The 13,122-nt window shown below is 49.4% G+C and overlaps 2 protein-coding genes and 1 long non-coding RNA gene across 3 annotated transcripts; 2 read left to right on the forward strand and 1 right to left on the reverse strand.

Moving 5' to 3' along the window:
* Nucleotides 1-4,015: 4,015 nt before the first annotated feature.
* Nucleotides 4,016-5,017, reverse strand: LOC131564634 (skin secretory protein xP2-like). Its single transcript, XM_058815150.1, has one exon. The coding sequence runs from the start codon at nucleotides 5,015-5,017 to the stop codon at nucleotides 4,016-4,018; it is 1,002 nt and encodes a 333-aa protein (XP_058671133.1).
* EGR1 (early growth response 1) lies at nucleotides 4,864-7,991 on the forward strand. Its single transcript, XM_058815033.1, has 2 exons — nucleotides 4,864-5,282; nucleotides 5,587-7,991. The coding sequence occupies exons 1-2, from the start codon at nucleotides 5,048-5,050 to the stop codon at nucleotides 6,882-6,884; spliced, it is 1,533 nt and encodes a 510-aa protein (XP_058671016.1). The 5' UTR covers nucleotides 4,864-5,047; the 3' UTR covers nucleotides 6,885-7,991.
* A 1,211-nt stretch (nucleotides 7,992-9,202) lies between these two features.
* LOC131564866 (uncharacterized) lies at nucleotides 9,203-13,026 on the forward strand. Its single transcript, XR_009275415.1, has 4 exons — nucleotides 9,203-9,407; nucleotides 9,688-9,848; nucleotides 10,876-11,051; nucleotides 11,367-13,026. It is a non-coding gene; the product is annotated as an uncharacterized LOC131564866 (long non-coding RNA).
* The last annotated feature ends 96 nt before the right edge of the window (nucleotides 13,027-13,122 follow it).

Below are 13,122 nucleotides of genomic sequence, written 5' to 3' on the forward strand. Positions count from 1 at the left end.
CTTCTTTGATCTAATCCAAAGACTATGCTCAGTCTATGATAATGTCTTCGCCATCTTTTCTGTGGTAACATTGCTTCAGTGGTCCACATTTCTGGGAGAGTCAGTGTGTCAAGAATGGAAATGAAAGATGGAGGACAACTGTGTGAAGGAGGATACTGGTTAACAGAAGAAATTGGCCTTTCCTGGCTCATGTATAAAATATAGAAAACTCCAAACAAAACTTGTCCCCTGGGTAGAGGACACTAAACATCAGTTCAAGCTAATGAGATTGGGTTCCTCAGATAATAGTGAGATTGTTTGCTGATATCATGATGTAGTTGCCATGGTTACAAAAGGACCAGGTGCTAAATACAAAGTATCAGAAACATGAAAATGGGGAAAATCAGTGTCCTAACAGAAAAGATTGCAGAGCAAATAAGATTATTTGGGGATCGGGAAAAAAGAAAAAGAATGGTGGGAGCAACTAGGGAATCCAACAGGAAATTAGAGGAAAGAAAGTTCCAAGGTAGATAATCAGAGATGTTTGATCCAGGAGCAGACCTTGTGGGAACTTGACATGCTGGTGTTTGTAATTAATGAAAAGTCTTTAAAGAGAAGTCTGGAAACAATATTCCCTAGCAAATGTCCCTTTTGGCTTATTCTCTTATTCTTTGAAGCTTTGCACAGTATATCTTAAGAATGTATTGTGGAAGACAAAGTTATGTTCTGATACTGAAGTATGGACAGTGAATTTTTCCCACAAGATAATACAGCTACTGGCATAGGTGAAAAATAGAGGTAACTATATGATGTCGGACATGAGATTTGCATAGAGCATTCCTAACTCTGTGCCCTCTCCTGTTGTTGACGTTTTTGGCAAGTTCCATTTGAAAGAGGTAGATCTCCAAAATGTAGCTCTATGTTTGTTCTCTGCCCTGGTTTTGTGGCAGTAAAAATTTAGATGGCCTTTTCTTTTTTCTTTTTTTTTTTTTTTTTTTCTTTTTAGGTTGGTGAAAGGTAATTGAACTTTTTGTTCTGATGAAAAGACAATCTGGGATATTAAAGTGAGCTTTATAGCGGAATGTGAGTTAATATCATGGTGATTCCCTGAGCAAGTGGGTTGGGATCTTCAATTAATTCCTGCAGCAAGATGAGAAATCAAGTTTCCATGGATACTGAGCCAACAGCAGCACTGACACTCACAGCAACTGCAAGCTTAGTTTCCCTAAAGCTTGCTTCCTAAGGAGGATTTGCCCCCCTGTCACCCCTGCTCTGTATTCCATATTAGCAAATAAAAAATTTCAAGACAGATGGACGTTTGAGGTATACTTAGAGACAAAAAATACCATCCCCTTACCTAGAAAATTGTGTACGAGAAATGCAAGTGACTTGCATAATTTAAAGTACAAGTTGGAAAAACCTAGAAGTAAGCCCATCATGAAAGCAGCAGTTAACAAAAAGTAACAGAGGTAAAAGTGTAGTTCCACTGTGTGGAAACCTATTTCATAAAGGCACAGTGATTCTTTTATTGGCACAATATCACAACAGATTAGTTTGAATAAAAAAAAACAGTGAAAAAATAAACATTGAAAGGTATGTTGAGGCTGAGTATAAAGTAGTTTGTACCAGCCTCTACTAATAAAGCAAGCAGAACAAAATCAAGGATTCACCATGGGTAATTTTTAACTTTGAAACCATTCTCTCCTCTTGTTCCCTGACCCCACAGCATTTTGCACTCTATGTCCTGTCAATACATTTCTTGTCACTGAAATGTATTGAGAGACAATATATTTGATAACAATGGACTTTCAAGGAGACCCAGTGTATTGCGCATGTTTATTCACTAGACAGAGCCAAAACTGTTAAATTTTCAAATAAAATTGTGGCTGCTCAAGTGGCAGCGTCTTATTACATTTCTGTGCTTTCACTAGGAACATTAAGAGGAAGTGTTACAAATTTATTAAAATACTGCCATTTTGGAAAGACATTTCAAATACTAGTCAATAGTAGCAAGTTCTTGGGGCTTTCAAATCATACTACCTAGAAAAAAACCCCAAATGTCTGGCTAGATGACCTAAACAGATCTTGGATCTCAATAGTAAAAATCTAACAACTTCAATGTAATTCCCACATACCTAATGTTGTATTCAGAAAAAGAAAATTGAACACAGAAGAGGCGTTTGGAAAACTCATAACAACAGGCAATTTCCTAGCTCAGTGCACAGGTTGTAAGTCATCCATGGCCTCTGCAGTACTTCCCTGAAGCCAGCAAGCCTCACCAGAACAGTGCAACGTTGCAAAACATTCTTTATGACTGTAACTTAGGTGCAGCTCAAGCTAGTTACACTGCTCTGTCTGCAACTATTAAAGCAGGTCTCTTGTTTTATACAAATGGATAAAAATTAAGGTAATTGAAAAGAAAAAGAAGATTAGATTTTTCCATCTGTGATTCCAGATTTTGACGAAAAACCAAATTTGTCTGAATGATGCACTTCGATATCGGTAAAGGAATATTGGGCCTAACATAGTGTATGAATGAAATTCTTTAGGAAACAGGCACTTCTTTCTGATCTTGAAAAGGAATAGAAAAAAAGAGGACAAGGAAGATGTGATGTCAGTAAGATGTTCAGAAGCCAAAACAAACTACAGTGTTGGTAGAAAAAGTCAAGTTCCGCTACTCATCCCTTTCTAACAGACCTCCAAACCATGACATGCTGATGAAAATCAGACTAGTTGAAATCATTATGTATGGGATGTCACAAAACCTGCTGTAGGTATCTGTTTAAAAAGGAAAAGCTCCAAATCACATTTTCAAAATAGAAGTTTGGCCTGGTGCATTGAAAACTAGAATGATTTCTCTCCATAAAGGGTAAGTACCAAAGAACAGATGTGTAGTAGCTGCCATTGAGTAACAGCAGCTGCAGATAAGCAGAAGCTATCCTCCAAAGCCTGGAGGCATTGTGTTGCTACAGTCCATCACTGATTTTAAGATGGAAATGCATCGGTGTAGGAGGCACTGCCCTAAATATAACAACTTTTACGGTATAAAAACCGTGCGCATGGCAAAAGTCTAAATATTCTAAAAAAGCGGGCAGACAGAGGCTTGCCGTGGCTCGCAACTTGAATTTAAATCTCAAAGGCTTTAGAGGCTAGTGGTTTATGCAGCTGCCTTCCCACGGCAAAAGAAGGCCGCCTGGCATAAAGCCCGTGTGGCCCGGCCCGGCTCGGCCCGGGATTTCCGCGGGGAACAGCCAGCCCTGCAACCGACCGCGAGTTGCGGGACGAGCCCGTAGGCGGGCGGTGCCCCGAGCGAGCGGGGCCGGACCAGAAGAGGAACCAAGTCGCCGGCCTTTACGCTCCGTCTCTGCGGCAGAGGGAGCGCCGTCCGCGGCAGAACCTGGAGCCGCAGATAGCGGCGAGCCGGCCGTCCGGCGCTGCGCCCGACGATGGGGCGACCGTGAGCCGCGGAGCTTCAGGCGCCGCCACCGGCATCGGGCCCGCCCGCGCACCGGGCTGCGGGCGACGGCTCCGACCCCGCCCCCGGAGCCCCGCGCACTGCGGGGAAGCCCTCGCCGCGATGGCCGCGCACGCGCACTGCGGCCTCACTGCGTCGCCGGAGCCGCCTGGCCCGGCGCCAGGAGAGCCCCGCGCGCCGGCAGCGGGGCTGCCCGGGCGGGGCGGGGCGGCGGCCGCGGCGAGCGACTATTTATAGCGCGGGAGGCTCCCCCGGCCCGGGCAGCGTTCTTGCGCGGCTCCTTGGCGTGCGTGTTGCGTCGAGCAGACGGCCGAGGGTTCCCTGCGGAGCCGGTGCAGGGTGCAGCCAGCGCTTTGCGGGGTGGGCAGGAAAGAGCTGTAGCCGCGTCAGGGGACAGTCCTAAGGCCGCGAGAGTAGAGTCCCCGAGCGCTGTCACATTTCATCGCGCTGAAGTCAGTGGTGGCTGTGGCCATTTAGTATCTGGGGCTCTCTGTTTATCAGTGCCCTGTTCTCCGCTACGTGAAGGAGGCGCACAGAGCCGGGGTCTGTCCCGGTCTGGCGCTATGGACAGACCTCCGTCGGGAGCGGGCGGAGCAGGGCGATCCCGGCAGGCCGCTGGAATCCCGGAGATTCCTCTTTTCCGGGAGCGGGCAGCTCCTGCCTTGGGCGCGCTGCCACCACCCAGAAAACTCCACATCGAGGCTGCCGCGGGAGCCGCCGTGAGCGGCGCTTGGCTCCACCGCGGAGACGGAGGGGAGGCGAGTAGTGCGAGCTGAGCACACGGGGTGGGGACCAGGGGGAACTCTGCCCGCGAAAACACGGCGGCGACGCCGGGGTCTGTCGGGTGCTCCCCGAGGCTCCTGTGCCACCCGCCCGGGCAGCATGCTCCGTCTTTCGCGGCCCGGGGCTTCCGCGCTCTTCTGTTGCCAGGGGGCGGGCGCGCACCCGTCTGCAGACGGGCTGTGCGCTCCCCCAACCCGGGGCCGGAACCGCCATATAAGGAACGGGAAGCCTCCGCCGGAATCGAGACTTATAAGGTTGTTTCCTAATATGGAAAGTACGGTGGGGGCTTCCGGCGGGCTGGCCGGAGCCGGCGGGGGCCGGGGAACCCGTCTCCCGGGACCGGCGATGCTGCGGCAGCGCTGCGGCGGCGCTGCCCATGGCGGGGGTCAGACCTGCACCGGGCGCGGGGCCCTCAGCCCGGGGCGGGCGGGGCCCCCCGGCCCGGCTTTCCCCGGTGCCAGGCTCTGACGCTAGGAGGGGTCCTCCGGCCCGCATCCATATTAGGGCTTCCTGCTTTCCATATATGGCCATGTACGTCAGGGCTGGGGCGGGCTGCGGCCGGTGAGACCCGATATATAGAGGCGGTGCCGGAGCGGGCGGGGAGCCGAGCGCTTCCAGCGGGCAGAGCCGGGGGGAGCCCCGGGCGGGCGGGCGGGCAGCCGGGCAGCCGAGAGCTTTCAGCGGGCAGCGCCGGGGAAAACAGCGGCGCAGGGCGCAGAGCAGGCGACGGCCGCCTCGCCGCAGCCGGCCCGTGCGCCGGCCCCGCGGCGGCAGCGCCATCACCCGTCAGAGTCGGAGCCCGGCGCCCTCATGGCCGCGGCCAAGGGAGAGATGCAGCTCTTACCCCCGCTGCAGATCTCCGACCCCTTTGGCGCCTTCCCGCACTCGCCCCCTGCCATGGACACTCACTATCCCAAGCTGGAGGAGATGATGCTGCTCAGCGGCGGGGGTCCGCAGTTCCTTGCCCCGCCCGGGGCACCCGAGAGTGCGGGCTTCGGCGCCGCCGGGGAGCCCGGAGAGCAGCACTTCGAGCACCTCGCGGCAGGTAAGCGCGCTGACCTCGCCCAGGCGGGCGGGGAGTCCCGGTCTGCAGCGGGGGCAGCGACGCCGGCGGGAATTCCGCGCCGCAGCGTCGCCTCTGTCCCGGCGGCCGCGCGGGGGGATTCTCCTGCGTGCGTCAGCGGCTCCGGACTAGCTGCGGCTGGAGACCTGCCAGCGACGCTGCAATATGTTACGCTCAATTAGTAATTAACCAGAATCTGGGGCTGCGCTGTTAGAGGGAGGGCTCGCGAAGCACCGGCAGCAGCTGCAATAACTGCTGGAATTAATCGCTATTCCTTTCTTTGCAGACACTTTTCCCGAAATCTCCCTGAACAACGAGAAAACCTTGCCAGAAACCAGCTATCCCAACCAAACGACGAGACTGCCACCGATAACCTACACGGGGCGCTTCTCCTTAGAGCCGGCCCCCAATAGCAGCAACCCCCTATGGCCAGAGCCCCTCTTCAGCCTCGTCAGTGGGCTGGTGGGCATGGCTAATGCACCTCCCACATCTATGCCTACTTCATCATCACCATCCTCCTCCTCGCAGAGCTCCCCACTGAGCTGCTCTGTCCAAGCCAGTGAGAACAATCCAATTTATTCGGCTGCACCAACATTCCCCAATTCCAGCTCCGACATTTTTCCTGAATCCCAGACCCAATCTTTCCCCAACCCCTCTGGAGCCCCCATCCAATATCCACCTCCAGCTTATCCGACTGCTAAAACCAACTTTCAGGTGCCAATGATCCCGGATTACTTGTTCCCTCAGCAACAGGGTGAGCTCAGTCTTGTTCCAGCTGATCAGAAGCCCTTCCCAGCTCTTGAGACCAGAGCACAGCAGCCTTCCCTCACGCCACTGTCCACCATCAAGGCATTTGCTACGCAGACTGGCTCCCAAGAGCTGAAGCCCCTCAATGCTAATTATCAGTCCCAGCTGATCAAGCCCAGCAGGATGAGGAAATACCCCAACCGTCCCAGCAAGACGCCTCCTCATGAGCGTCCCTATGCCTGTCCAGTGGAGTCCTGTGACCGGAGGTTTTCACGATCTGATGAGCTAACACGGCACATACGCATCCACACGGGACAGAAACCTTTCCAGTGCCGCATTTGCATGCGGAACTTCAGCAGGAGTGACCACTTGACTACGCACATCCGCACGCACACAGGAGAGAAGCCATTTGCTTGTGACATTTGTGGCAGAAAGTTTGCCAGAAGTGATGAGAGGAAGAGGCACACTAAAATCCACCTTAGGCAGAAGGACAAGAAAGTGGAAAAGGCAGCTCCAGCCTCAACTGCTTCCCCAGTTCCTGCCTATTCATCCGCTGTGACTACATCCTACCCTTCCTCCATGGCCACCACTTATCCCTCCCCGGTGCGCACAGCGTATTCTTCTCCTGCTCCCTCTTCCTATCCCTCCCCTGCACACACCACATTCCCATCTCCTTCTATAGCAACCACTTACCCCTCTGGCACTGCCACTTTTCAGACCCAAGTGGCCACTTCCTTCTCATCTCCAGGAGTCACCAACAATTTCAGCTCACAGGTAACCTCAGCACTTTCAGACATGAACTCAGCCTTTTCTCCAAGGACAATTGAGATCTGCTGAGGCTACCTTCTGGAACAGGATAATTCACCTTTCCCATTGGTATTATCAGACATGGAGTCTCCGATTACTCCCACAACACCATACGTTGCAAGGCTATTTAGTTTAAACTTCAGCTGCCTGAATCAACTGCTGCTTAAGTTTTCCACCTCTGTTGAATGACTTAATTTGCATGGATTGTGGATATAAGTTCAATATAACTTTCCCCGTAAACAATAGCCTTTTATTAGGAAGAAAGAACTTTTGATTAAGTATCTAGCTAATGTAAATTGTACATGTGCCATGGTTTTGCTTTCCTTTAGGTACTATTGATGTGGAAAAAATCTTTGCATATTCATATTGTATAATTTGGAGTTTGCAGGGCCATATTTTGTAGATGTTAATTCTATTTCAGTGACAATGCTATAATGCGTTTCAAACTTCTTTGGGAACAGCACTTACTGTATTTGAGCATGTTGGAGTGATGCTATGTAATTATCATCTGATGAGACACTCACATGTGGCAGAAGTTTTGTTTTAAAAGTTACAAGTCTTGGTGCCTTTTTGTGAAGCCTTGCTGACGTCATGCGTTTGTGTGAGTGGATGCTTTGCATCTTGCCTTAAAGTGGAAGGGATGTTACTCAAATAATGTAAGGAAGAGCAGGGAATGGGTGGGGAGAGGAGCAAGAGCAAGGGCCAGGGGATGGAATGTAAGAAAAAAAAAAAAGACCCCAAAAAAGAAAACAAAACAACCAAAACCAAACAATCAGAAAAACAACAACAACAACAGAAAAACAACAAACAAAAAAACAAACCAACCCCAGACCCTCTCCCCCTCCACCTCTCAAAGTCTATTTTTGTTACAAAAATGTAAATTTATATATATATATATATATATATTCAGGAGTTGGAATGTTGTAGTTACCTACTGAGTAGGCAGCAATTTTTGTATGTTATGAACATGCAGTTCATTATTTTGTGGTTTATTTTTACTTTGTAATTGTGTTTGTTAAAATGAAAGTGACTGTTTTGCTTCTAAACACATTGAATGCGCTTTTCTGCCATTGGGATATTTGGTGTACAATACCCTTCAGAAAAAAAATAAATAAAACATCGAATTGTGCAGACTTACACTTTCCTTGAAATTACTACTTAGGAAGACTGCACCACAGCAATCCCAACTCTTTTAGTTGCTTCAAAGCCAACACATAACCACTTGTCTCCAGGGGAAAAAAAAAAACAAAACCAAACTGTTTAAAGAGAGGAGATGAAATCAATCTTATGTCCAGTTGCTTTCAAAAAACATGGATGGCGGACTCATGTCCTTGCATTAGGTGCATCACCACCTCTTTTGAAGTAACCACAATTACTGTCTCCTGGTCTAGCCTTCTGGAATGTTGATTGTGCTAAAAACTGACCAAGTAGGCTGTCAAGCAATGCTTGATGAGCCTGAGGGTGCCCCAGGTTCTCCAGAGCATTTTGAAATGAGTAATTTTCATGCCTAAAGAGGAAAAAAGAAGATGGGTTATCTTGGTGCATTGTGTGAAAAGTGGTCCAAGTAAGGGAGTAGTGCTTGGTTGTACAGGGTTGAAGGCCGGTGCACCCTTGCTAGCGTAACATAAAGGAAATAAATGCATGGGACTTCTGCATCCACTACTTTCGTGGCCTTTGTCCCATAAAATGAGAACAGATTTCAGGGAAGAAAAATGCCTTATGAGAAAGCATTGCCTATACATTTTCTACAAGATCTTTCGTTTGCTGTTGGCCTGAACACAGTATTTCTGTTTCTTAAAAAGTTTGCTTCTAGTCCAATTAGTAGGATGAGTCGGTTTCAAGGAGTTTGTTCCCAAGGAAACAGCAGGTGTTGTCACTGGCGGGGAAAACCCTCCCCCTGCAGGAAGTGCAGCGACGAGGAAGGAAGCGAAAACCTCTCGCTTTTGCGCTTACGCGCAGAAGACACATTTGCTCGGAACTAAACCTCAGCTGTTTGTGATTTAAAACCCAATTCAGGTCTGACAACTAGTGACAGGAACTGCCGCCCGGCTTGGCTCGAAGGAGACCACCCCCCCCGCCTCCAGCGGTCGCGGTGCCGCGCCAGCGCCGGGAGCGCGCCGGGGGCGGCCCCGGCTGAACAGAAGCACCGTCCCCGCTGTCCCCGTCCGGAACAAGACCAACCATATTTGGCATTTCCTCCATGCCTTTTATGGCACTTCCGCGGCCCAAAAAAGGAGTTTCCTGCTCAGGCGTTCCGGGGCTGCGCCGCGCAGCCGCCGTGATGCCGCAGCGCACTCCCCCTCCCCTTTCCCCCCAGCTCTCCCCCTCCGCCCCCGCCCCTCGGGAGGCCGGGCCCGCGCCGGCGGTGGGTCACGCGCCTGCGAGCCGCGGAGCTCTGCTCTGCAGCGGGCCGAGGGGCGGGCTGCGGCTTTCCGTGGGGCTTCCCAAGGCCGCTGGCGCACAGGCCGGCCATCAGCGCTTCCTCGCTGCTGGTTACTGCTCGTTTTCGTTTAGTGGGGACTGAGTCGCTCTTTATACACGCCTCCGAAATAGGTAGGATACCTTTGGCCTGGGGAGTGCTGTAGAGGCCAGAGACCTTGTCCACCCAGGCTTTTGCACTGTAGACCCTTTCCGTAAGCGACTGTTTACGTGGGGAAGTGTGGATAGTCCTCGACTAGGTGTCTGGTTTGCACTAGAGGAAAAATTATTGTTCGGTTTTCTTTTTTTTCCCCTTAGAAATAAGGAGCTAAAAATTAGTTCGAGCATACTCGGAGCCCAGGATCTGGTATGGTACGCTATGTGGCCTGTTGCATTGTGTCCTTTTGTTTTCTAGAAATGCCACTGGAGATTTTCTGTAAAGCTGGTAAAATGAACTGTTACAGATACTTCTGCTGTGACTGCGAACTGCACTTACTGAGTAGGTCATGGGCCCTGACTGGAGAGATGAAACAACACGGAGAAAAGAGCTGTAGGCGGAGACTTTGTAGTCAAGAGGTATGTGGTCATGGGCTTTTCTTTCCTTTAGGGCTTTCACTCGTACATGTCTGGACTTTGTGCATCTGAGCAAGACCTCAAGTAGCCCCAAGAAAAATAACTTCGTAGACTCTAAACTGATAGCTGGCAGACTGAAGGTGATCTGAGCTGTGGCAGATGCCCTTAGAAGGGCTGTGCCCCAAGTAGGTGCTCACCACTATCGGGTTGGACTAAAGCTGAGTGTAGCGGCTGAAGGCTGATTCATGAAGAGTGTCTTTGACCCGTTCTGAACCAAACTAGTAACTAGGCTTGACCCCTTCTAAAGCAAATTGCACTGTTAACTAGGGCTAGCATATTTAGTGACTTTTTGGTATAAGTGACTGTATATTTCAAATGTTTTCTGTTTGTTGCCCACTAGACTTTGGAATCCTGAAGAGTGTAGATAATAAATTTATGAAGAGGGCTTGGTGGTGTGATTGCTGAGCTAAACATTCATGTTTTTACCTGTGTGCATTATCATAATTTAGCCCTAATAAGTACTAGTTAAACCTAGAAAAGAGATTGCATGTTTTAAAGTGCACAAAGACTTTTGGATGAAATGTGAGATGTAGCTGAAGACCAGGAACTTTAAAAATAATTAAGCTTCTCTGCTATAATCAAAGATCAACTTTTACTGATAGCCTAATGATGTATGGTCTTGAATGAAACTCTATCTTCTAAATAGCTGAGGCTGTTGCTTATACATAATCTCTAGCACTTTCCAGGCTTCAATTTGTGATAATTTTTTGTCACTGTCATAACAAAAACAGTGGGTATACAGAAGTATTTTCAATGTGTATATTTCACTTCCACAAATACAAAAAACATTATCAAAGTATGCTTTCTGTTCCTTTTTTTTTTTTTTTCTAACAAGCCTAAAGGTTTATTCTTTTCTATTGTGAGCTTTTCATGTCCCATTTTTACATCTCCAAACACAAATGATGTTTGACAATAATACTACTGGTAAATGTTGATAGTTGAAAGTTCTGCTATTCGTGTCCTCTGTTAGGTTGACCTGGGTAATATGACGTGACTTCTCTTATGCCAGCTACTGTGATAGTGGGCTTCTCCTGTAGCAGTACAACTGTTGATCAGTAAGAGATCTGCGAATGTCAGAGTTGGAGAGATGGGGAGAACGAGTTTCAATTTGATCGTTAAAAGGCCCAGAATGCTGTCATCCTTTTGGTAAGATGCAGTTAAAACTTTAAAACAGACTGAGTGTTACTTCTTTTGTCTGTGGCTGTTTTTCAAACTGACCAGGGTAGTTGGGGATGGCTTTAGAAGCTCATGGAAACATGTTTTATAATGACGATCTAAAATTTGTTTATCCTAATTACTGCACTTGTTTGACTGCACCAGTACGTGTAGCTCTCAGGTTGTCTACCAGAATGTGGTAAGTGGGCAAGGTGATCAGTGACCAGTGGATGGAAGCAGTTGGTATTGCTCAGCTCTCGATTTCTGGTGCGACTCTTAGCCTCCATTCTCGTTTGTGTGCTTTAGGCGGTCCACTGGTATTACACTGAGACCCCCTCAGCAACTGGCCAACAGACCCGGTTCATCACTCCTGTGAGAATTGCTATTGAGGAGTAAATTTGTGTTTGAGTGATTATGTATTTTTTTTTAATGTATTATTATGTTGAGTCTTAGTCATGTTAATTGTTTTAAATGATAGTTTTGATACTTTGAGGTAAGTTTTTTGTGTTTTTTTTGTTTGAGTTTTTTGGTAACTAAATATTATACAAGTATTTTTTGTATAATTTTAGTAATTTTAGTAATTTTAATTTTTGTGGTTTAACTGTAATTTGGGTAAGAGTGTATAAATTGTTTTTTAAGTTTATAGTATGTATTGGATTATTTGATTTACAATTTAAATTTTGTGCGGGATAAGGTTAGTTGTTAAGAGGTATACTAACAACGTATGTAGAAAATGGATTTTTAGGATTGGTGACTGATAAACACTGTATTTGGATGTGTGGTTTTAGTTAGTGTTGCTTATTAGTTTTGTTTTGGTTGTAGAACTATTTATGATGGGGTTTCTTTGTGTGTTTTAAATAAGGTTTGACACAGTGAGTAGGAATCTCATATGTTTTTTTTTTGTGGAAACAGAAGTATAACTTTTTCTGTAGGTTATGAAATTTACGGGACTATTTTATTGACTATTTACTAAGTCTTGTACTTGAGTAGGGTTTTGAAACTCTGATTTTGACATCAAAGAAGAAAATGAGTAAACGAAGGAGGTAGAGAAGTTTTCTCCTTATGGGATAAAAAGGGTTTAACATAGAAACTGCTTTGTCTAATCTTCCGTGGGGGGTGTCCGTGGGACGGCCGGGCCGCGCGCGGGACTCGGCAGCGGGAGCGCAGCGAGCTGTGCGCGTTGGGCGGGAGGCGGCGCCGCCCTCAGCGAGCAGAGCTGAGCCGAGCAGAGCGAGCGGCTCCGAGTTCAGCCGAAACGAACCGAGCTGAGCCGAACGCAGCGAGCGGCTCCGAGTTCGGCCGAACCGAGCCGAGCTGAGCCGAAGAGGCGAATGCAGCCGATAATAGCCGAGCTTCGCCGAGCGCAGCATCACGCGCAGGGCAGGGCGGGTTCGGGGTGGAGCCGGGGCTCTGTGCGGCCCGCTTGTCCCTCTCTCTCCCTCTCTTTCCTCCTCCTCGTATTCCTCTTCTTTGTCCCCGAGACCCTACTCTCGTCTCCCTCCCAATCCCGACTCCCTGTCCCCGCCGCTTCTTCCCGACTCCCTGTCCCTACCCCGCTACTCCCTTCTGTTCCCCCTCTCTCCCTCCTCTGTCCACCCTCCCTCTACCCCTCTCCCGGGCTTTCCCTTTCCCTCCCGCATTCCTCCACAGCCTGACCTCCCTCGCCGCCCTTTTTCATGCCCTGCTCTCGCTCCTGTCTTCCCGTGCCCCCTTTCCCTCTTTGCCCCGCAGCCGCGGGGCTCGGGAGCCCGGCGCCGCTCGGCCCTTGCAGGAGTCCCCGCACGGGGCCGGAGGCTCTCGGCGGATCCCCCGGTGCCGGTCGGACGCCCCGCCCGACAGCGCCGGAGCTGCGGCTTTCCCGGCACGGCGCCGAGAGCGGCCCCCGCTCGGTGCCGCGCCGTGCCCGCCCTCGGTGCCGCTCCCTCTCGCTGCCCCTGGCCCGGGACAGCGAGGCTGGGGAGGAACCTCAACCCTTCTGGGGGCCGCCCCCCTTTCTTGTTGCAGCAGAATCCCTTTCTGCGGGGATGGACATGTGGAAAGGGCTTGGAGGAAGCGCTGCGCT

This window comes from Ammospiza caudacuta, chromosome 16 (genome assembly GCF_027887145.1).
Source record: "Ammospiza caudacuta isolate bAmmCau1 chromosome 16, bAmmCau1.pri, whole genome shotgun sequence".
Taxonomy (NCBI): Eukaryota; Metazoa; Chordata; class Aves; order Passeriformes; family Passerellidae; genus Ammospiza; species Ammospiza caudacuta.

Excerpts from the sequence above, each read along its gene's own strand:
- EGR1 (XM_058815033.1), top strand. The coding sequence starts at position 5,048 with ATGGCCGCGGCCAAGGGAGAGATGCAGCTCTTACCCCCGCTGCAGATC. Across the intron at positions 5,283-5,586 it reads CTTCGAGCACCTCGCGGCAG|ACACTTTTCCCGAAATCTCC; the intron begins GTAAGCGCGCTG and ends CTTTCTTTGCAG.
- LOC131564634 (XM_058815150.1), bottom strand. The coding sequence starts at position 5,017 with ATGGCGCTGCCGCCGCGGGGCCGGCGCACGGGCCGGCTGCGGCGAGGC.